This window comes from Diabrotica virgifera, chromosome 5, assembly GCF_917563875.1.
Source record: "Diabrotica virgifera virgifera chromosome 5, PGI_DIABVI_V3a".
In the NCBI taxonomy this organism is placed as follows: Eukaryota; Metazoa; Arthropoda; class Insecta; order Coleoptera; family Chrysomelidae; genus Diabrotica; species Diabrotica virgifera.
Genome location: NC_065447.1, coordinates 13,661,491 through 13,686,421, shown reverse-complemented (window position 1 = coordinate 13,686,421; position 24,931 = coordinate 13,661,491). Strand labels below are relative to the sequence as shown.

The 24,931-nt window shown below is 33.9% G+C and overlaps 1 protein-coding gene across 1 annotated transcript in view; it reads left to right on the top strand.

Annotated features, from left to right (window-relative positions):
• LOC114326932 (4-aminobutyrate aminotransferase, mitochondrial-like) overlaps window positions 1-21,909 on the top strand; it is a 28,452-nt gene extending 6,543 nt beyond the window's left edge. Inside the window, exons 2-9 of the mRNA XM_028275402.2 lie at window positions 8,258-8,400; window positions 8,655-8,822; window positions 11,527-11,607; window positions 12,485-12,727; window positions 14,481-14,682; window positions 14,847-15,063; window positions 16,655-16,923; window positions 19,883-21,909. Coding sequence (XP_028131203.1) covers window positions 8,258-8,400; window positions 8,655-8,822; window positions 11,527-11,607; window positions 12,485-12,727; window positions 14,481-14,682; window positions 14,847-15,063; window positions 16,655-16,923; window positions 19,883-20,022 — 1,463 coding nt within the window. The 3' untranslated portion in view covers window positions 20,023-21,909. The remainder of the gene's footprint in view (window positions 1-8,257; window positions 8,401-8,654; window positions 8,823-11,526; window positions 11,608-12,484; window positions 12,728-14,480; window positions 14,683-14,846; window positions 15,064-16,654; window positions 16,924-19,882) is intronic.
• The last annotated feature ends 3,022 nt before the right edge of the window (window positions 21,910-24,931 follow it).

Sequence of the window (24,931 nt, the reverse complement as noted above, 5' to 3'; positions counted from 1 at the left end):
TCTATTGCCCGTTTTGATAGCTACTTTATTATTATTATAGAGCGCTTTTACTGATTTTATTAATATTCGTGGAATTTCGATGTCTTCCATTGCTTCCCACATAGTTGGTTCCAGGTATCGAGTTATATGCCTTTTTAAGATCTATAAAATCCAGATGGACGGATCTATTTTTGGCCTTTCTTTTTTGTATTAGTATTCTTTTTCTCATGATCATCTTTCAGTGCGTCACAGTTTTTCGATTTCTCTCTAACGCATTAAATTGTATGTGACAGAAAAAAAGGCACGTCTGGGAATACTTCGGTAATTATTCTAGTTCGGTGATTATTCTAGTTGTCGATAGATGGCGCCATAATCAAAAAAGAATTATTTATTAAATAAAATAATAATATTATCAATATAATCTGTACAATTTATAAGACTATACAAATGAAAGAAAATACCATTTTATAAATGCAATAGACACAATTGATTTGGTTTTATTCCAAATTGAAAATAAAATTTGACAACTGTCAGATTTAACTAAAATGTCACGTTAGAATAAATGTCATAAATGTGTATTATCACGGACTTACCTTTTTTTCTATAATTTGTGACGCACTGAAAAATGTTCATGAAAAGGAGAATATATATATTATTTCCCATATAAATAATTAATCATTGTATTAGTAAGTTGTTCGATCGTATAAATGTGATCCTATTCCGTTTTCTATATAAACGCAATGCTGTTCCCACATTAAGAGGATCGGTACGTATTTTCGGCTGCAATGCTATTCAAATGGGGCATGGGGATTCATTTTTTTCGAATCCTGGGAAACCTAATAAGTATTTTTGAAAAATTGAAACGCAGAATGAAAGATTACGTTATTAGCGAGGGCCGAAAGTCCCTGAGAACTTCTATAATGTTTATTTTAATAAGTTACAGGGGTGAAAAACTAAGAGAAAATGTAGTGTGATTTTTAATTTCAAATATCTCATTCGAAGGAAACTTCTTATATATTCTAAGGGACTTTCGGCCCTCGATAATAATTTAGTCTTTCATTTTGTTTTTAAATTTTTTTAAAATATTTATTAGTTTTTTCAGGATTCGAAAAAAATGGACACCATGTCCGTGGAAATCGAACATTCGCTATCTTTGTCATACAACGCACTCATTCGAATATAATGTTATGACAAGACTCAAGACAGTGACAAGTAGAGATGTGTCCGACCGGCTATTTTGATGTAGCAGTTCATTCTGCTACTGCTTTTTAACGCTTTTACGATGATAATAAAATCAATCAAAGAGTTGTTTATTAAATAGTATTGATAGTGTATTTGAAAAATAATAATTGATTTAAGGCGTACAATTAATAAAGGGTTATTTATTGTTTATATATTATTTATGGAAAATCCAAGTATTTCAAGTCATTAAAGTTCAAATAAAAGTATTATTTTATAAGAGTTTGTTCCGATAACCGTAAATAGGTACGAGTTTAGCTATAAAGTAAAGTGCCCATGGTGGCATAAAATGTAGTAAATGCTAATGCTTCAAGTACGTACTACATTTTTTAAGATTTCACTACACTTAAAAAGCATTTGCTTTTCTCCGTAGTATTTGCTACTATTTACCAGCCTACATAGAAGAATGTACTACGCTTTTGAAGTATGTGCTTGTTTAGTAGTATTTTGCTTCAGTTTAAGTGAAGTTGGTGGGTGGACGTCTTCGGCGTAGGTATTTTTTTGTTACAATATGGCAGCATTTATGAATGTGTGTCATAGAAAAATTTACAAACTAAGAAGAAGATTCTTAATTTTTGGGGTCATTTTTTTATCAAATAAAATTTAATAATTGTGAAGAAGATTAACAAATAACAATTGTTCATTTTTATCCTCGCGTAACTCTTTTGTCGCTTCGGATCTGAGTCACTCATTTTTACTCATGTACAATTCTAATAATTTGGTACGTAAAAATGTGAATTCACAAATCACAAGCACATGGAAAACTAATTCCATCACGATTGGTGTAATGCAGACACGGCTGGCGCTACGCTTTGTAGTAGATACTTCTGGTCAGTAGTAGGTACTTCTGTTGTGTAGTAATAAATAGTTTACTCCTTTAAACGAGAATAAAATTTAATGCGAAAATTATTGGTTTACCGATAGATGTTATAGATCATATTTTCACTATAAATTTAAAATTAATTTGAAAAATACAAAAGTAATTAATTTGATTTATGTAAAAAAGTACTTACTTCAATTGAGCTAACCGTCTATTTCTTCGCTTTTCAGTAATTTGCGCAAATAAAGAAATAAATAAAGTCTTTATAATATAATTGAGTAATACTACATTTATACAACGCAGTTCTTCACATGTTCAAACCTTATCTAAGCTTTCCATGCTAACAGGACAATATTAAAATAACTTTACAACTTTTTTTCTTTTTCGACTATTTGTATAGTATATAAATAATGGTAACCACTGAATACATAATTAGTGAAAAAATAATCCTATCATTTATACAAGTAAAGGTTATCCAAGAACATTCAAAAACTGAACGAAACCGAAATAGCCATCTCTACCTTTCTAATGACAATGTCACTGTCAACCTAATGTTTACATCTGCAGTTTCCATACCAGTGAGAATTTTACAGAAAAAGTAGGGATAGCCGTAAAATATTTGCGAATTGAGGAAACAGTAGCGATCAACAGGTAGCGAAAACGCGTTCCAAGATTGCGGCTGTAATTTTGAATATTTTTTCGTGATATTTGGCACATGTTTTCGTAATATAATAAAGAATGGCGGTACAGAGCCCAATTTGAAAAATATATTAATATGTGGAAATTACTCTGTAATTAAATAGAATATTAAAAAAACGAGCCTGTACCGCCATTAAGAAGAACAAAAAAATACACTTTCTTCAAATAAACTTTTTTATCCGATGCCTAGATTTTGTGTCATTTTGGAACTACTAAAATTTTTTATTTCATTAGTAGTTCCAAAATGACACAAAATCTAGGCATCGGATAAAAAATTTTATTTGAAGAAAGTGTATTTTTTTGTTCTTCTTAATGGCGGTACAGACTCGTTTTTTTAATATTCTATTTAATTACAGAGTAATTTCCACATATTAATATATTTTTCAAATTGGGCTCTGTACCGCCATTCTTTATTATATTACGAAAACATGTGCCAAATATCACGAAAAAATATTCAAAATCACAGCCGCAATCTTGGAACTCGTTTTCGCTACCTGTTGATCGCTACTGTTTCACCTTTAATGTTTATCTTTTCTGACCTTCTGTTTTACTCTTCTTCGTAATTATTGATATTCATTCCATGTTGTTTTTTGTTTTAGGTTTCTAACTTTTGTATTTTTCATTATTTTCTATAATACTTTGTTGTTTCTTCGGTCATCTATAACGGATTGCTTTTTACCATTTTCTCCTATGCAAATTGCTTCCTTAGCAGCTTGATATATAGCTTCTGTTATCCTTTTGTGCTCTTCTTCGATATACCTTCTGATCTGGTTGTTCTTGAGTTGCTGGATTAATCGATTACTATAAAGGAATCGGACACTCTATTCTTTTAGCAAGTACCTATACTTTATACAGGGCCGCGCTAAGGCTGTCAAGCGCCCCGGGGCAAGTAATTTTAGGCGCCCCTTTCCTCCTTCCTTTGTAAGTAGTTTTTTGTAGCTTAGTGAATCGTTATACGGTATACCTACAAACTATTTTTATGTGTTACGAAAGTATCATCATCATCATCATAATCTAACCGTTATCGTCCACTGCTAAACATAGGCATCCTCTAAGTTTCTCCATGTCTCCCTATCTTGAACTACCAGCTATCCAGTTCCCAGCAGTTCTCTTTACATCGTCACTCCAGCGCGTTGGTGGTCGATCTCTGATTCCGTGGTACATTTATCCGATTGTCCGCTCGCGGTCGCTATTCCAATAATCTTCTAGTCTAGCTGTTGTTCGGTGTTTTTTCCATTTATTTTTTGCTACATATTCTACTATGTCTTTGATTTTTGTTCTTTGCCTGATATTATTTGGTATTCTGTCTCTTTGTGATGCTTGACATGGCCCTCTGCTGGGTAACCCTTATTTTCTGCTCTTAGATTTTCAGCGGCAGGAAAGTAATATACTGATAAATTATTATGAATACTACAAATATTTACAAAATACCACGATTACATTATCTGAGAACAAATAAATATACAAATAATTATTATTATAGTCCAGTTGCTCACGGTTTTTGCTCCCTATTTTAAAGAACCGCTTTAGTCGAGAAAGCCACTGGGCATCCGCTAGGAAAAATATTCAAATTCGGATTTTTTGCACAATCTTACTCAAAAAGGACCCCTTTTAACAAATTTGCATGTTGCCAGGACCAAAAGTTGGTCAAAAATTTTTTAAACGTTTTTTTTTTGGTTTTTTCCTAAAATTATTTTTTTTGCATGGAACAAATTTTTTTTAGGTTTTTTGGATAATTCCAAACAGAAAAGATCTTTAGTGACTTTTCTCTAAAGTGGATAGTTTTTGACATATAAGCGATTAAAAATTGAAAAATTGCGAAATCGGCCATTTTTAACCCTCAAGAACTGTGCGAAAAACTGAAAATTTGAATGTTGCCAAGGTAGGTAGATATTCTTTAAACATCGATTGATGAAATCCCGAAGAGTTTTTTGCAATATAATATTCAAAACTCCTTTGTTTTTTAATTGCTAATCAAGCGTGCGCGTCACTATTTTCCACCGTTGCATGTGTATGCAGTATGGTGCAAATGAAAGGAATAAATTCGTTATTTCGTAAACCGGCGACTTTAAGGAAAAATCCCGAAACAGGTCGATTTTTATTTTTAAGTTATGATATTGTGACATATATGGTATACTAGTGACGTCATCCATCTGGGCGTGATGACGTAATCGATGATTTTTTAAAATGAGAATACGGGTCGTGTGCTAGCTCATTTGAAAGGTTCTTCAATTCTCTATTCAGTAATATAAACATGTACATAATTATTTATACAGGGTGTCCAAAAAATTTTTATTAAATTAAATCCTTTGGCAAATTGACAAAAAATTAAATTATTGGACACCCTGTATAAATAATTATGTAAATGTTTATATTACTGAATAGAGAATCGAAGAACCTTTCAAATGAGCTAGCACACGACCCCTATTCTCATTTAAAAAAAATGATCGATTACGCCAATACGCCCAGATGGATGACGTCACTAGTATACCATGTATGTCACAATATCATAACTTAAAAATAAAAATCGACCTGTTTCGGGATTTTTCCTTAAAGTCGGCGGTTTACGAAATATCGAATGTATTCCTTTCATTTGCACCATACTGTATACACATGCAACGGTGGAAAATAGTGTAGCGCACGCTTGATTAGCAATTAAAAAACAAAGGAGTTTTGAATATTGTATTGCAAAAAACTCTTCGGGATTTTATCAATCGATGTTTAAAGAATATCTTCCTACCTTGGCAACATTCAAATTTTCAGTTTTTCACATAGTTTTTGAGGGTTAAAAATGGCCGATTTCGCAATTTTTCAATTTTTAATCGCTTATATGTCAAAAACTATCAACTTTAGAGAAAAGTCACTAAAGATCTTTTCTGTTTGGAATGATCCAAAAAACCTAAAAAAATTTTGTTCCATGCAAAAAAAATAATTTTAGGAAAAAAACAAAAAAAAAACGTTTAAAAAATTTTTGACCAACTTTTGGTCCTGGCAACATGCAAATTTGTTAAAAGGGGTCCTTTTTGAGTAAGATTGTGCAAAAAATCCGAATTAGAATATTTTTCCTAGCGGATGCGCAGTGGCTTTCTGGACTACTTGGATTGACATGGAATTTGGCATACGCATAGCTAATTTATAACAAAGAAAAAAATTGATATTGCGTCGTCGGGGATGAAAAAATATACGTTAAAATTAAGTCCGGAAGTGGATAAACTGACTAAATTCTAAGCAAATTTTGTTCTTAGCAAAAATATAGCTTATAAAAAAATTTCAAAAACTTGTTCACGCATGAAGTCGGTAGATCTAGTAGAGGAAGAGTTTGTTGTAGCTCGAGAAAAGTGGATTCTTATTTGTCAAATTCTAAATCGGACATTTCAACGTGAAATAACCGGAAAATGAAGCACTTTTCGGGCAAAACTCGTTATAACTTTTTTAAAGTCTATAGAAAAAGCTTATTTTTGTTTTTTTTTAGTTTCTAGCAGCAAATGTAAGCCAGTAACGCTGAAAATAAAGTTGGTCCCTTTTTTTTGGTAAAAAACATCGTAAAAATCTCCGCTTAATTAGTATCCCAAATCCCAAATGAAATTAATCGTTACAGCTTTACAATTTACTTCACTTATGTATGTGTAAGTATTTATATGATCTGGAAGTTTCATCATTTCAAAGTGCTTATTTGTGAAAAAAATTTGTTTTAAATAAAAAATAATAATTTGAAATTTTGAAGGAAATGCCATTTTTCAAAAATTTTCCTAAGAATTTTCGGCAAAATACTTACTTTTTGAGTTATTTGCGAAAAACCACTTAAACACCTGTTTTTTCTTTGTTTAAAAATGAACATATTCACTCGTAAAGAACTCGAAAAGTAGATATTGACTTAAGGTGAAACAGTAGCGATCAACAGGTAGCGAAAACGCGTTCCAAGATTGCGGCTGTAATTTTGAATATTTTTTCGAGATATTTGGCACACGTATTCATAATATAATAAAGAATGGCGGTACAGAGCCCAATTTGAAAAATATATTAATATGTGGAAATTACTCTGTAATTAAATACAATATTAAAAAAAGGAGCCTGTACCGCCATTAAGAAGAACAAAAAAATACACTTTCTTCAAATAAACTTTTTTATCCGATGCCTAGATTTTGTGTCATTTTGGAACTACTAATGAAATAAAAAATTTTAGTAGTTCCAAAATGACACAAAATCTAGGCATCGGATAAAAAAGTTTATTTGAAGAAAATGTATTTTTTTTGTTTTTCTTAATGGCGGTACAGGCTCGTTTTTTTAATATTGTATTTAATTACAGAGTAATTTCCACATATTAATATATTTTTCAAATTGGGCTCTGTACCGCCATTCTTTATTACATTACGAATACGTGTGCCAAATATCTCGAAAAAATATTCAAAATTACAGCCGCAGTCTTGGAACGCGTTTTTGCTACCTGTTGATCGCTACTGTTTCCTCTTAAGCAATATAAAACCTTTATAGAACAATTTAACTTTATAGTTACTTACAATTCGTCAGTTTATCCACTTCCGGACTTATTTTGAACGTATATTTTTCACCCCTGTGAAGGGGTGGTACTCCCGTAGGGCAAAAGCACACGTCGACACAATATCATTTTTTTCTTTGACATGTAAGTTATACGTATGCCAAATTTCATGTTAATCCAAGCTGTTCTTTAAAATTCAGAGGTTTTGCAATATTTTACAGTGAGTGAATGGAGTAATATAGTTCAGTTTAATGAGAGAAATAACGGTTCGTACACTTAGGGGATCAAAGTAATAATAACTACCATTTTTATATCTACCTACGATTGGTAAATTTTCAGTAGTAATTGCACAAGAGCTCTGAAATTCTATATTAATTTCAGAGGTCGAGTGCAATTTGTTGCGATTATTTCATGAATAAAACTGTTCAAAACCAAAATTTTATTGTAATTTATTTATGTAAGTACCATTAAACAAACAGTTTTTATAAATATTTGACGATTGAAAGTCATCACTTTTATAATTTTTAAAACAATAATTGTCATCAATGTCACTGAATGTATCTTTTCGTAGCAACGAAGGGTATCTGACGTAATATACTTAACGACGGGAGATTATCAAAAATTATCGATTTAATTCAGATTTCTGTAGCTTTCTAGTGGTCAGAATCTCCTATGAATTAAATAATCAATTTTATAAGATAATAAAATATTACTAATATTTCTGGTAATTTCGGTATTGTCAATTTTTTTTCGGCACCTCCCGGCGGCTTTTTGGTTCAGCGCCGGGGGCACCGCCCCTCTCCACCCTTATGGACGGCGCGGCCCTGACTTTATAACGCGGGCAATTCTCCATTTCTTGACCTTTATTTTGTAGATTATTTTGTCTTCCCTCCAGTACTGGGTAAATTATTTCGCATAGCCACTAATTTCTGATCTGATCCACAACTAACTCCACTTTTAACTATAACATTTCTTATCACTTCTTATGATTACCAGCACCTTATAAAAATATTCTTATTTTTCAGAAAATATACTAAAACTAGCAACATGTCGAGGAAATGCCAGTGTTGCCAATCTTGTACCCGAAGAACCTTCTGGACCTTCAATGAAAACCGATATACCTGGGCCTAAAAGCAAAGAATTAATGAAACAACTGAGTAATGTCTATGTAAGTACCTATAGTAGTACCGTCTATCTAAGAGACTTAATATTCAGCTTATCTCGGTGCAATTGTTCGAGGTATGAAATACACAAACAAGGGATCATTTCCCTTGTTTATGGAATTCCACACCGCGAACAATAGCACTCAGCTGATGTCAACATTAATGAGTCTCTTAGATAGCTGGTATTGCTATAGCAACTGTTTTTTAATACTATAGATATATTTCTACGAGTACATGCTACAACGGTTTTACTTTATAGAACCTTGGTTCCACCCAGTACCTAGTGAATTATGAGAAGTCATCTGGTAACTACTTAGTTGATGCTGATGATAATATTATGTTAGATACCTACACGCAAATATCGACGTTGCCACTGGGATACAATCATCCAGCGTTATTGAATGTGTTCCATGATGAACACAATTTGGTAAGTATTTTTTAGATCATTTTAAATGTTGCAGTTACAGAATTCCATATTTTATATACACTCAACCAAACTTATATGGAATCATCTGATATTTTTTATTATTTTAAGCGAATTAATGCTAAATTAAATTTTCTTTCATCGCACCTCTCACGAGCCTAACTACATGTTATAGAACCAAAAGTTGGTTGGATGAAAATTAAAGGATTTTTTGTACCGATCATAATTCCTCCCCAGAACACGACCCTTCCACTTTTATATTTATGAACAAATCTGGTAGTTTCCATTCTTGCTTGTCGTTCTCGCCCTCTAAGTACACGAATTCGTTAATCATCTGATTTTACACATCCTACTTTTGTTTGAAAATAGCACATTTTTCCAATTTCCAATGTGCCAGTTTTGGTTTTGACGACACCAATTCACGTGATTCTCCAAGGCAGAAGAAAACCTTCTGCTTACATTTGAACGAAGGATCCTGAGAGGAATATTCGGTGGCATCTGTGAAAATGGTATTTGGAGGAGGAGTTACAACTACGAGGTATACCGCATATATAAACATATATTTGGTGGTAGAGACATAGTATCTCTTATAAGAATATGAAATCTAAGATGGGCAGGACATCTAGCAAGATCACAGCATAACAACCCTCCTAGAAGAATCCTTATGTCACAACCTGTGGGAAGTAGAAATAGGGGTAGGCCAAAACTTAGATGAAAGAATGGTGTAGATGAGGATGGGAGAAAAATAGGCGCAGCAAACTGGCAACGGTTGGCAATGGATAGGACTGATTGGCGTAATAGACTTGGGAAGGTCGAGGCTCTTTCATAGGGCTGTAGCACCATTGATGATGATGATGAATTTACGTGATCAATCGTGGGCTGCCTGGTTAACTTGGTATCCCATAACTTCCTCCTGCTATATAGTCCTTGGGCACGGTAACTCTTCTTCTTATCATTTCAACTAAAATATTTACACCTGTAGCTTTCAAAAGCTGCAGTTATATATTTTTAAGTAATAATATTGAGCGCCATGCACGTGGTAGCCGGCCGTAAATGCTGAGTGCGAGAGAGATGCCACTCCGGCAGTCCAATTGTGCATCTTACTTGCACTCACATTTACGGCCGCCTACCACGTGCGTGGCGCTCAATATTATTACTTAAAAATATATAACAGCTTAGTAATAAAATAATGACAAAAATTTCTTCGGGATCTTGTAGGGGCATTAAACTTTGATTTAGTCACTTTCTGACTTTCATAATAATAACTTTTAACCGAGTTATTAAGCCTGAAAATCGCCATTTTTCGTTTTTTTTTTCAATATTAAATTGCTTATAACTCGAGAACGATCAACTTTAGAGAAAAATTATAAGAGACCGTTTTTATCCAGAACGGTCCAAAAAACCTACAAAAAAATTGTAGGTGCCAAAAACATTGATTTTTGCAATTTGATTAAAAAAATTGTTAAAAAAAAATTGGCCCACTTTTCACGTGGGCGACTTCTTGAACCTTATTCTGGGATGTCTCACGAATGTAATTATCCAAAAAAAATCTCATGGGAATATTTTTCCCAAAGAACCCGCCGTTTTCGCCATGTCTATAAGACGTGCTTATTAGTATCGTAGTCGGTATACGATACCTTCAGGATTCGACGATAAAGCCACATTTCGAAAGACTCAATTTTCTTGCAGGTGGCGCCTGTGACAGTCCACGACTCAACTCCGTATAATAGTACGGGGAATATATAACATCGCAGTAACCTAATTTTATGGGTATTGATAAATCATGACATTTAAATAGCTTAAACATTTGTTGAAATGCAGATTAATATTTGATTTTTAAGAAATCGTCTTTATGCATAGATATCTCTGCCTACCTGTTTGAACTCTTCTGGAGTTCCGTCGAATACTCTGAACGACGGTGCGTAACCTGGCTTCTAATTTCTCCACAGGCTTCAAGAATGGTAGGTCGTCGAACGTCAGACAGATTTCAGATGGGCAGGGAGCTAGCGTAACAATAGTTTCGTCGTCTTAAGCATTTTGCTTACAGAAAAAATCACTGCCAAACAGCACTAAGATAAAATTCAGATCTTAAACGATGGAATTAAAGTCTTTTTTATTGTCTAAGATCTAACTTAGAAAGACTGGAAACACTTTCTATGTTTAACAGTGCAAAAAGAACTTTAGACCATTATTCCCAGTTGACACGCTGTCTGTGTCTGGCTTATCTCTCATCTTCAAAGACAATTGAGCATAGTTTATTTGCTTATTACTTTCTATATTTATAAGCGTTTCAAATTTACATAGATAGGTTCAAAGAGGTAGCCTTTTGACCTATTCCACTACGACCATTTCAGATCTATTGTGGTCCTCTAGTCCTAGATTACATTCTCTAGTCTGACCCTTTTTAATAAGTCTAATAGCTTCGAGACTGAACCTTCCATGTAGCGCTTTGCCGGTGGATTTTCTTCTCCTAATGCAAAGAACCGCACATTTGCCAGACTGTCACACTGACATAGGATGTGCTCGGCTGTTTCTGCTTCCAGGTGCAGCTTTAATCTCATCAGCTTCAAGTGCCTATTCTGCTTACAATATATTGTTAGCAGACCTACTATCACTTTGACTATTTCAAAATTAACTCATTGTTAACTTCTAAAACGTTTTACATTGAAATTATTTCATTAAATTATACACCATTTCTATATTGCAGAAGAGTCTTATAAATAGACCAGCGTTGGGGGTATATCCTGGCATAGACTGGCCTCAAAGAATGGAAAATATTTTCAAGCAGGTAAGCAGGTACCCTATTACTATTATTTTATCATAAAAAATCTTAGCTAGGTCGCTGTACTCTCTGCTTAAATACCTTGCAGCACTTCCTGCGATTGCTCCTGTGCGCATGCGAGTGTAAGGAGTTTTCTTTTTGTAGAATTGGTTTCCATGCAGTTGGGAGTTCTTGGGCATCTCTTGTATTTATATTTTGTCGATGTTTTTCAATTTATGTTTCTTCCCTGATTACACCTTTAGTCCTAAGTTATTAGTAAGCTAGCTAGCATTGTTATTTCATTTTGTGTTAGGGATGACGTCTTCTCCTTTCTTTCGATGCCATTTCGATGTTTTTCTCGTCTAACTTTTATTTTCCTATTGGTTTGTCCAATGTACGATTCATCCGCCAAATGAAGAGTATCTTACGTTATTTAACTGATATTTCCTTTTTCTTCTTCTATTTAGTTCCATAAACGATATCGATCGATGGGTATCATGCTGGCTACCATATTCGATATCGTTACTTTATTGACAGCAGCTCTGAATAACTATGTAGTTGTTTTTCCATACCATTGCCTTATATTTTTCAGCCATGATGTTCTTCTTCTTCAGGACCACGTTTATCTTGGATCTTTCCCTGAATGATCAGAGGTAAAAAATCATATATTTCAAGATGTCTCATAATGTGACCGAATTATTCCAGCTTGCGTCTCTTTATTATACTGACTAGTTGTGTGGTTTGGTTCAGCCGTCTAAGGACCTCCTCATTTCTAACTCTGTCGACCCAATTTATTTTTAGTAGCCGTCTGTATACCCACATCTCAAAGGTTTTCAAACCTCACTTAGAGTCCACGCTTCTACTCCATACGATATTCGCATGTTGAACTTATCTTTGTTTATAGGTATCTCCCAAACTCCCAAAAATTACACCAATGATGTGCGGAGCATGTTCCAACGAGAATGCGATAAAAACATCGTTTATAGCATATAGAATGAGGGAAAGGGGCGATAAAGATTTTACCGATGTTGAAAAAAAATCGAGCATAATGAACCAGCTGCCAGGATGTCCAGAGATGTCTATTTTGTCGTTTAAGGGCGCTTTCCATGGAAGAACTGTAGCTACGTTATCTTGCACACATTCAATGGTAAATCTAAAAGATACGTTGTTATATTTACCTACACGGTTTATTTATATATTCTTATAAAGTTATTGCATATTTGAACAAAAAATCGAGAAAAATATATAGGTATTAAGGACAAAAAAACTAGAATCAGAAACGTTGTATTAGCAAAATCATACGTTTTCCCATTAGACCAGGGCGGATCTGTTTTGAGGTGGATGTGAGAGGTGGCATTCGGATTTTTGGAGATAAAGTTAGGTGATTACTTCAATAATTATAATTGGCTTATGCTCCTTCTCAAATATGACCGAATCATTAATAAAAAAATTTAAAAATTTCGAAAAACATCGATTTTTTTCTACTTTCATTGCTTATAACTTTAAAACGATTAATTTTGGAACAAAGTCGTACAAAAGGAAAATAAAGATAATTGAATTTTGCATAATATATGACTGGTTTGAAATGTCTTAAATTATTACCCTTTCTGCAAAATAGCAATAAATAGAAAATAAGGGGGCACAAAAGACTGTCGTTATTCAATGTTTTTCAACCACTTTGGTTGTACTTAGAACCTTCATAATTCGCTTAGAAAATTCTTACAACATATGTACTTAAACCGTCCACCAAATTTCATTAAAATCGACCTACTAATTATTCTCATTTAAAAAAATCATCGATTACGTCATCACGCCTAGATGGATGACTTCACTAGTATGATATATATACCAAAAAATTAGAATTTAAAAATAAAAATCGACCTGTTTCGGGATTTATCTCCAGAGACGTCTATTCTCGAGAAAATGAATTTATGCCAACTCAAACGTCCTCACTCTATTTGTTTATAAGCTAAAAAATTGTTTATAACTTTAAAACAGTGCTGAAGTCGGTTTAATAATCCGATTTTAATTCTGTAAAGTGTATTAGATAGGTAGAGAACCTCTTTATATGTAAAAAAAATTAGCAAACTCCTAAATAGTCTACTTTTTATTCAGAAAGTTTTTAAAAATTTTTAAACTTTTTAAAAAAAATTTAGATTGCAAAATTATTCTGCAAAATCTATCACGTCGATTTTAATGAAATTTGGCGAACGATTTAAGTATGTTGTAAGAATTTTCTAAGCGAATTATGAAAGTTTTAAGTGCAACCAAAGTGGTTGAAAAACATTGAATAAAAACAGGCTTATTTTGCCCCCTTTTTGTGTATTTATTGCTCTTTCGAAGAAAGAGTAGATACTAATTTGACCAAGACTAATACTAATTTGAGTAAGACACTTTTGACCAGTCGTTTATCATACACAATTCAATTACCTTTATTTTATTTCCCTAATCCCTAATCGTTTTAAAGTTATAAGCAAATAAATTAGAAAAAAATCGATGTTTTTCGAAATTTTTAAATATTTAAATTTTTTTATTAATGTTCCGGGCATATTTGAGAGGGAGCATAAGTCAATTATAATATTTATTGAAGTTGTCACCTAACTTTATCTGCAAAAATCCGAATGCCACCTCGCACATCCAAAAATAGACGTTTTTTCACAGATCCGCCCTGGTCTACATGTCATCCAACATTACATTATTTTATGAAAAATATTAAATAAAAATAGCGAATTGGCAAGGATCAAATGAATATACATAGTTATTTAGTAAAACAAAACTAAAGGTTAAGAAACGAATAAAATCAACCGAAATTTGAATAAACTAATTATTTTAATAAAATTTTAACATGTCGTGACGTTTATAACGTTACAAATTTGTTATTAATAACAATCCTTTTTAAGGCTATACATAAACTAGACGTTCCCTCTTTTGCCCACTGGCCAATAGCAACGTTTCCCATGTACAAATATCCACTGGAGGAAAACCGTAGAGAAAACGAGGAAATAGACAACAAATGTTTAGAAGAAGTAGAAGATCTTATCGAAAGCCACAAAAAGACTTGTCCTGTAGCTGGTCTAATTATTGAACCGATTCAATCAGAAGGTAAGATATCCTACCTCTTCTTCTTTAAATGATGTCTCCATACAGAGATAGGTAATATGGTTTTCTATTTACCAATGTAAAACTCCATATTTCTTATAATATTTTATATCAGCTATACTTTTGCAAGAAAATACCATGAAACAATATGCTTTTGGTCTTTTCAGGCGGTGATAATCATGCTTCACCAGAATTTTTCCAGAAGTTGCAAAAAATCTGCAAAAAGAATGGCGTAGCACTCATCATCGATGAGGTTCAAACAGGATGTGGACCTACTGGAAAGTTTTGGTGTCACGAACATTTTAATTTGCCAAACCCTCCAGATATCGTTACTTTCAGTAAGAAAATGCAGATGGCCGGGTTCTTCCATTCAGACGAAATTACGTAAGTTAAAAAGAATAATTAATATACTTCTCAGCAACCCATTTATCTCTCATGCATCTTCATAGCTCTAGTCTAGGAACTGTGTCATACGCCTTTTCAAGATCTTTTTATACTAAATGTAGCTCTCTTTTCTTCTCGCCGTAATTCACTATCAACTGTCTTAAAGCAAACCAGGCAACTGTTGTCCTCCTTTTTGGCATAATCCCAAGCTGTTCTCCTATCCTATCGACGTCTCTCTCCTTAACCTTTGTTCTACAATTCTCTCTCAAATTTTCATTGTGTGTGACATTAACTTAATTCTTACATAGTTCTTACAGTCCGAAATATCCCCTTTATCTTTATACAATGATACCATCACACTCTCTCTCTCTCTCTCTCTCCATGCAGTTTGCAGTAGGCATTCTTTCTTCCTCATATATGCTACTTATCATATGTCACAAAACATCAACCCCTTCCTCTCATAGAGCCTTTCAGACCTTCACAGATATTCCATTAATCCTACTTGACAACTTGACAATTAGATGGTTGGTTCCTACTTGAATCCTACTTGACAACTTGACAACCAGATGGTTCATTCCACTCCATCTTTTGTGCGGTCGGTCGGCCGATACTTCTTCTACCGATTGGTGATTTATATCTTGTTATTTTGACCACACGTGTCTCCTCCATTCTGGTTATTTGGTTGTTCCATTCTTTTTTTCTATTTAGTGTCGTTAAATTGTCTTCTGATATCTTCACTCCTCTTTCGATCTCTCAGTGTATTTCCTGTAGTTCTTCTCAGTACTCTCATCTCTGCCATTTCCAGCAGCCTTTGTGTTGTAGCTGTATCGGGTCTTGTTTCTGCTGCATATGTCATTATTGGTCTTATACTGGCTTTATAAATTCTTAACTTCATCTCAATGTTAATATGTCGGTTTCGCTATATAATGTTATTAAGACATCCTGCAGATCTGTTTGCTTTTTGTACTTGATTTCTCACTTCTTTGTCCAGGTCTCTGTAGCTTGACACTGTAATTCCAAGGTATTTTATTTTATTTTTATTTCCATTACTTGTTCAAGTTCAATACTGATACCATCAATTTCTATTTTACATCTGATTGGTTCTTTACTGATTACTATTGTTTTAGTTTTCTGAGAGGAAATTGTCATATCGAATTATTTTGCTTTTATCACAGTATAAAGAGGGACAGTAGAACCACTCTCCGAAAAATTGGAAGTAAAATCTGTAGTCGCGCATGGCGACCGCGCAATGTTGTTAGTCGCTTTTGCCCCACTCTCGCATTGCTAGTCGCATAGAAACGTACGGATTTTAACAGGGAAAACCCGCATCCACCACTGGTGAATTACCAATTGCGTACTGCCGGTATTACTTCCTGAGATCAAAGCGCCGACAGAAGAGTGATTTTACTGTGGAACCTCTATATACTGTGCTTTTATGTTAAATCTGTGGACTAATCTTTGCAGACCATCTTCATCTTGGGCTATCAATATTGCGTCGTCTGCGCAGCAGTATTTTACCTCTTTGTTACCCATTTAGCTTCTTCTTTCTTTCTTTCTTTTTAAAAAATACATTAATTTTCAAATATTTTAGCGTGAAGCACCCCTCTAGGATTTTTAACACTTGGATGGGAGATCCAGGTAAAACAATTCTTCTAGAAGCCATTCTCGAAGTGATTAAAACCCAAAACTTACTGGACCAAGTCAATAGATCAGGAAAGCGAATGTTAGAAGGATTGGGACAATTACAAAAAGAATTTCCAGACATGCTGCATTCTCTAAGGGGCAAGGGAACCTTTATTGCTATCAACGCGAATGGTAGCGAATTAAGGGATAAGATTATAAAGAATTTGAAGAAAAACGGTGAGTGTTAATTTGTAAATATTATTTAAGTCGTCATATTTGATCTCTAAAAGTCATACGAGCAAGCTGAATTTTTCTGAGAATATCAATTTTGGGACCCCAAAAAAATTTTCCACAAAAAACATGGCAAAAGATTCACAAGGCAACATGGAGATCAAACGATGGAAGAACAAAAAATCAAATAGATCACGTATTGATTGATGGGAGACATTCTAGCAGCATAATAAGCGTAAGAAGTATGAAAGGCCAAGCTCGGAACAAGAATTTCAACACAAACAATAGATAAACACACAATGATCGAAAGATGGAATGTGGCGAAGCTGAAAGAAGAAAATAATCAAAGACAGTACCAGGTAGAGTTAAGAAATAGGTTTCAGGTTTTGGAAATAAATGAAAATGAAAGTGAAGATGTAGATCAGCGATGGGACTCCATAAAAACAACTATTACAGAAGCAGCAGAGAAATCTATCGGAAGAACGAAAAAAACAAAAAAGAAAAAATGGTTCGACAAGGAATGTGAAAGAACACTAAAAGAAACAAACAAAAGAAGAATTGATTATCTGTCGAACCCATCAGAAGAAAAACGTATACGATTCCACACAGAGAGAGCCGCAGCTAGAAGAACACTTAGACAAAAAAAGAGACAATATCTGCAACAACAAATTGAAAAAGTAGAAGGAGAACACAGACGCAATCAAAGTAAAGATTTCTACAGAGAGGTAAGATAACATAAGAGAGGCTCGTATATAAGGACACCCAACATCGTAAGAGATAAAAATGGAGAAGTGCTGACTGCCGAAAACAAAATAATAGAAAGATGGGCTGAATATTTTGAAGAGCTCCTGAATATCCAAAATTTCACTGATGAAAACAATGAAAATGGTGGAAACAACGGAGAACATCAGACGGCCGAATTAGAAATACCCCCACCAAGCATGGAAGAAATTACGCATGCCATAAAAACGATAAACTATTGCTTTTTACAATCAGTTCACCATCCAAAGATATCATTTTATTTGTAGTAACTCCATCTTTAAATGAACAAAACAGAGTATTTGGAATGTTCATTTAAAGATGGAGTTACTACAAATAAAATGGTATCTTTGGATGGTGAACTGATTGTAAAAAGCAATAGTTTTATGTACCTGGGATCGGTATTACAGAGTAATGGAGAAATAGATGGAGCTGCATGTAGTAGAATTAGAACTGGATGGATGAAGTGGAAAGAAGCGAGTGGTGTGTTGTGTGACAGAAAAATTCCAATGAGGCTGAAGGGAAAATTCTATAAAACAGCCATAAGACCGGCTATGATGTACGGAACTGAATGTTGGGCAGTGAAGAAGAAAGAGGAACAACGAATGCATGTGGCGGAAATGAGAATGCTTAGATGGATGAGTGGAGTGACAAAGAAGGATAAAATTAGAAATGAGTGTATTAGGGAAAGTCTAGGTGTGGCACCAATTGATGCCAAAATGAGAGAGCATAGGTTAAGATGGTTTGGTCATGTTCAACGTCGAGACGTTAGTCACCCAATACGAAGAATAGCTGAAGTGCAGATTCCTGGAAGGAGTAGGAGAGGAAGACCAAAGAAGACCTGGGGGGAGACGATAAGACAGGACATGTTGGTAAAGGGGATTAACATTGATATGACCCAAGATAGAATTGTGTGGAGAAATGCAATTAGGGAAGCCGACCCCGCATAGGGATAAGGCAAAGAGAATGATGAGGAGTGTATTTGATAATTAATTGACTTAGAACGTGAAATTAATAAAAAATTATATATTGTTTATTATTTATGGAAGATCCCAAGCAGAGAATACACCAGGATATATTCTGTGATCCAAGTATTTTGTTATTAAAAATGCTCAAAATTTATCTAAGCGTTAAATAGTAACAATATATTATTAAAAAAATCACTTTATCACTTTTCCTCTTTTCTCGATTAATAGTTTTTATTGCATAGTATATAAATTATTATAATCACTGAATACATAGTGAAAAAATTATCAGTAGTAATTGCACAAGAGCTCTAAAATTATTGAATTTTTCCCGAGTGACACTTTGACAGTTTTAATTTCACGAGCCGAAGGCGAGTATTTATGTAAGTACTTAGTAATTTTAGTAATGTTTAAAACATTAATTGTCATTAATGTCACTGAATGTATTTTTTCGTAGCAACAAAGGGCATCTGACGTAATATACTTGATGACGGGAAATTATCAAAAATTATCGGGTATAATATCACAACAGAGTGAGAATAAATTGAAAATAATGCGACAGTTTTTCGAAAATTTGTTTTCTGGCAATAGACACGAGAGCCCGCAGGGCTCGAGTGGCTATTGCCCAAAGACAACAAATTTGAGTAAAAATGAAGCATTATTTTCTTATTTATTTTTACTGTCGTATGATATTCGTAAGATTATTTTTAATACGTATATTATGGATATTTTCTTAAATGTGACAGTTGTCAAAACTAGGAAACTGGTTGCCATTAAAGAGAAACAATCTACTTAAAAAAATTCTATCAGTAATTTTCTACAGTAGGTAATTGTCAGTATAATTTTAATCTGATTGGACAGAATTAAAAACGTGATCAAATATCTTACTATACGATTGGAAGTTAAAATCATTAAAAAATAATCAATTTAATTTAGATTTCTGTAGCTTTCTATTGGTCAGAATCTCCTATGAATAAAATAATCATAGCGATTATACATGTAACAGTTATCCAAGAACATTCAAAAGCCATCTCTAAGTTAATAATGACAATGTCATTGTCAGCTAATGTTTACATCTCCATACCAATCAGAATTTTACTACACGTAATTTGCCGTACAGCCGTAAAGTATTTGTGCCTACGCTCTTAATGTTCATTAAAGATATTGTAATTTTTTTTGTATTATATTTTGTAACCATTAATGTATTGGACTTTATTTGATAAGATTTTCTTCTCTTATAGGTGTGCAAAGTGGTGGATGCGGAACAGAATCCATTCGTCATAGAACAGCTCTCATATTTAAAGAAAAACACGCTGATGTCTACTTGGATATACTAAGGAACGTAGTAAAAGATCTTAGTAAAGAAAAGAAGAGAAATTAAAATGAGCACAAATACCTCTGTCACAATCTTGTTTGGCTGTATATATTTTAGGAAACCCACTGAGCTGTGCAAATAATAATATTCGAGAAGTCGTTACTTAAATTTTGAGAGTAATAACTAAATAGGGAAAAAATATTCTTCATGAAGATGCATTTACATTTGCATGTGTTCCAAATACTTTTAGTCAAAAATTGTTGCGATGTCAATTGGTACCAAATCAGGACTAAATAATGGCAAATCCTTCAATTAGATGTTATGGGTTAACATGGTCACTTTTTTAACAATTTTTTTGAAGTAGTGATGCCAAGATCTAGGTTTGCTGTTTAGTTGTTTATAATCTTCCCTACAAAAGATGGCAAGCTCTTTGCCAATCGCGGCAGATTTTAAAAAAATTGCACAATAATTCGCTCACTCATTCACAATTGCACAATTTGTAAAAATTATTCAAAAAAATGTCTGATAAAAGGTTTGAACCCACAAAAGTTAAGTAGCATTTGTCGTATATTATAATATAATTATGTAATATATATAGCTAGATAGAAAAGTAGGTTCTTAAAACCGACCAGTCTTTTCAGTAGTAATGTTATAGATTTTCTCGAATTCATCGAATTTGACCAGGATTCTCTCCTTCTTTCCTTTTATACACCCCATTTTCGGTATTTTTCTCGTCCGACTGTTATTTTCTTCACCTGTGTCCATTTATTCGTGAGTCTCTCGTCTCCCAGGTCTAAACTCCTCTTCTTCATTACTTCTTTCTTCGATTTCTGTCATGCAAGTTTCTTGCATCCATATTTTCTCCCCAATGAGCTGAATTCAATAAACTTGTAAGATCGGGCAGTTCATTTTCATCTTCTCCAACTGCTAGTTCTTCACAATACAATGTTTTATGTCGCTCTGCTTTACCTTCACTTGCAAACGCTAGAGTCCGAGCTGAAAGAGATTTCTAGAAGAGCCTGAAATAAAAATCAATGAAGATTTTGGAAATCCTGCATAAAAGCATTCATCAATGCCCTATCTGTATATATAGAGTAGAGAGGGCGAATCAAGTCCCACAGCACTTAGGCTACAATTGACCCATTGTGCTTCCTCCCAAGGGGTTATCGTCCTTAGCTCATTGTCCATCCTGTATTTTCCAGGAAGGTTAACAAATCACCAGGTGACATCTCCCCTATGTCGGCAGGTGTAGGCCAAGGTTCGCCAAACGCATACTCTCGAATTGACGATAACTCTGACATGGACATAGGACATACTCGCCAGTTTCGTATTTTCGTTCACACTTTATGCACAGAGGTGTGTCTACTAGCCCCAGTCTGTGGAGGTGTTTGTTATGGCTATACAATGGCTAGTTAAAAACCAACTGTCAAGCGTAGTTTTTTTCTGGTGATTCTCAAATATTTTTCTGATGCTGATTTTCCAAGGTTCCTTAGTGTTACCTTGACAAGTCTACATCCTGGCCCTTCTTCCCATCTTTCACGATTTGCTTGTGGGAGTGACATTTTACAATTTCCACGATTGTTGTAATTGACCAGCCAAAAAGATCACCAGACCCTAAGAGTCTCAGGCCAGTTGCCTTTCTAGCTAGCTGGCCAGCAATGCGGTTGCCTTTATTTTCATTGTGTCTTTTAACCCACCTCAAGATGATTATTACCAACCGAAGCTTGGGCTAAGAGCTTGAGCTTCATCAATGCTAAGAACGGTTTGTATGACTTATATCTAGCTTTATATAATGCAAACTTCTCACCTCATAATAATGTTGTCTTCCAAAAAGTGTCATTTATTTTAAGGTACTAAAAAGAGTTTTAAGATATTTTTAGCATAGTTCGTAAAAGATAAATGTTTAATGTTGAATTTAAGTGAAATTGTTCAAATATATTATTTTTATTAGTGTTTTGTTTAAAATTATTTTATATCCTAAATCCTAAATATAATAATAAAAACTAATACAAACTCCTAAAATTAATAATAATACAATATGGTAGGGGAGCACAAGCGGGGATTTTTGCAGTTATTCGAACGCATCAGAAAATCACATGGGAAGAAACGTTGTACCAAAGTAGGCGGTTGCCTAGGGGCCTCGGCCCCAAAGGGGGCCTCGCGGGGACCAAAACGAAAAAATGTTGAAAGATTCAAATATCGCGCAATACCACATAAGTTATGGTGGCCGTATAAAGCTACATTACAATGCATACTTTTGTTGCATAGAAAGTATATGCTGTGAGAATACATCGCTAATGAATTCCCTTTGGTAGAAGGACCAGTACTACAGATGGAAACAAGAATCGAAAGTGACCAAAAAAAGACAAGAAAAATCAGGAGAACAAAAAAATCCTTAATCAAAATCCAAAACAGAAGCAAAACTTATTTAAACTCAGTTTCACACGGAAATCCATAGCTATTGAAGCAGCAACCAATGAAAATGCACGTGATGGAATAGAACTAACTGAGGGAAACATAGCTTCCCTAACTGAAAAAGATGAAAAAACATGTACCGAGAGTTCTATTCCAGTTCAAGAAGTTAAAGAACCAGAAACCGAAACTAAGTTATAAATTGAGGTTAATGATAAATTGGGTCCTATATTCGGAAAACGGCATAGGATTACGGTACAGTAACTAAAGAAGTAAGGCCATTTTGGATTGGGAAAGGTCTTCAGAATGTAAAAATCTTGATGGAAGTGTTTCAGCGTCAAAAAGAAATTTTGAAGGCATTACAAGATTTTTATACAATCTATGGTTTTTGGAAAACAAATCGAAGAACAAAAATTAAAAGAGATTGGCTGACATATTTTCCCTCAAATAGAATATCGTATTTTGGGTTTGTTCAGTCTGTGTAACTGTGTACAACTTTTTTTCATCCTCTACCCACCGTTGGGAAGTTATGATCAAATGCTTAAATAAAACTCCACTAAGCGATCTCATTCGCCACGATCTAGTCCTTATAAGAACAAGCAGCACATGCCATAAGACCTTTGCCTAAACGTTAAAACGCTTTCAAATCTGCTCTTCATACTCTTGCTGAAGACACTAATCAGCAAGCAGAAACAGTTCATGAGGCTAAGTATTTGTTGAAAGAAATGTCAAAAAAAGAAACATTCATAATTAATGAGTTTTGGGTAACAATTTTAGAACGCATCAACGCTGTCAGTAAATTATTGCAGAGAGAAGAGATTGAACTTCAAACTGAAGTTCAGCTTCTAAGTTCACTTTTGGAGTTCTTAAAATTCCAAAAAGATAATTTTGCTTATTACGAGCAGAGGGCCTGCGACCTACTATACTCTGAATATTCTCTACTATACTCTAATTATTGAGCTGAGTCTACGGTTGATAGTGTACGGGTCAATGAACTCAGTATTTGGTCTTTTGTGTTTTTCCAAAATTGAGTGATACTCAAATAAAGGAGTGTGCTTCAAACCTACATGAAAACTATCCCGATGATATTGAATCTGAACTTGAAAATGAACTAGAACAATTCAAATATTTTATAGCCCAGCTTCAAACTTCCAGGGAAAACAATTTATTCCTGCTTCACAGTCATATTAAAAACGGAGAAACCTAAGTTTCTTAAGGGGCCTCATGGCTTGGGTTGCCTATGGGCCTCAGGGCACTGTCTACCTTATATGGATTCATAATACAGGGGAGTTCGTTCAGAGGGGTCCGAAAAAAAATATATCCTTAGAAAAACTCGAAATCGTCAGATTAAGATAAGGTAAGTTAAGTACACGCAGAACAGAGTATATTTCAAAAATCTGACGATTTGAGCTGGGGGTAAGGAAATGGGCGAGTCACAAAGTTTCACAAAAAAGCGAATATTTCGCGAAATGAACGCCAGATCAAAAAACTGAAAAATACGTGTTTAATAATTTTCAAAAATCTATCCAATGATACGAAACACGACCCCCACGAAGAGCGGTGGAGGGTAACTTTAAAATTTTAAATAGGAACCCGGCGATATTTCACGAAATTAACATCAGATCAAAAAACTGAAAAATACTTGTTCAATATTTTTTTAAAATCTATCGAATAACATCAAACACGACTACACACGGAGGTGGGTGGGGGTTTACTTTAAAATCTTAATCCTTTCAGCCCTGAATTCTTTTTTTCAAAGGTAAAATTTTTCTGTTGGTATTTTATTCAATTGGACACTTAATTAATACTAAAAATATTTTTTATAAAATTTTTGCCCCACAGTTTTAATTTTACAAATTGGTGGCAACTGCCACCAAGAGGTTATTGCGGCATAAATAAATAAAATTATATATAGTATATTACTACAGAAAACGCATGTATAAAAATCTATTATGTTTTATTGGCGTCTTGTATGATAATTTTTGAAACAATTTCTGTCTTTTATAATATTCCTAATTCACCACAAAAATTAAAGATTATTATAATACCCGAAGGATTTGGCATGCCTCTAACATACTATTTTAGAGAAAATTGTCCATTGAATGGTATAATTGTCTCATCTATGCAGTTATTTTCTTCAATCATTAATTTTTCGCAACGCTTTTCAAAGCTGGTAATTATTTTCCTTACTTTCCAAAGATTATCGTTGGTTGGTATTCTTGTCGGTGTTTACATCTGAGATATGTAAATGATTACGTAAACTTTCTAATCGGTTTCGGGACATACCAATATCGTTCATCAAACGGAATTGAGTACGGGGAGCCCAATTAAGTCTTAGTCTCGGAAAATTAATAATTCCCATTACATTATGCAGTACAACCGGCTATTCTGAACTATCAATTTCATCATAACTAAAATTACTTTCACTTGATCGATCTAAAGTACGATTTGGAGAACTTTCCATTCCTCAAAATATACTTACCAAGAAAAAACGGATCTCGTTCACCCGCGATTACTTCAAGTAGAACAACAAAACCTGTTTACATTTCAAATGCCTTAAATA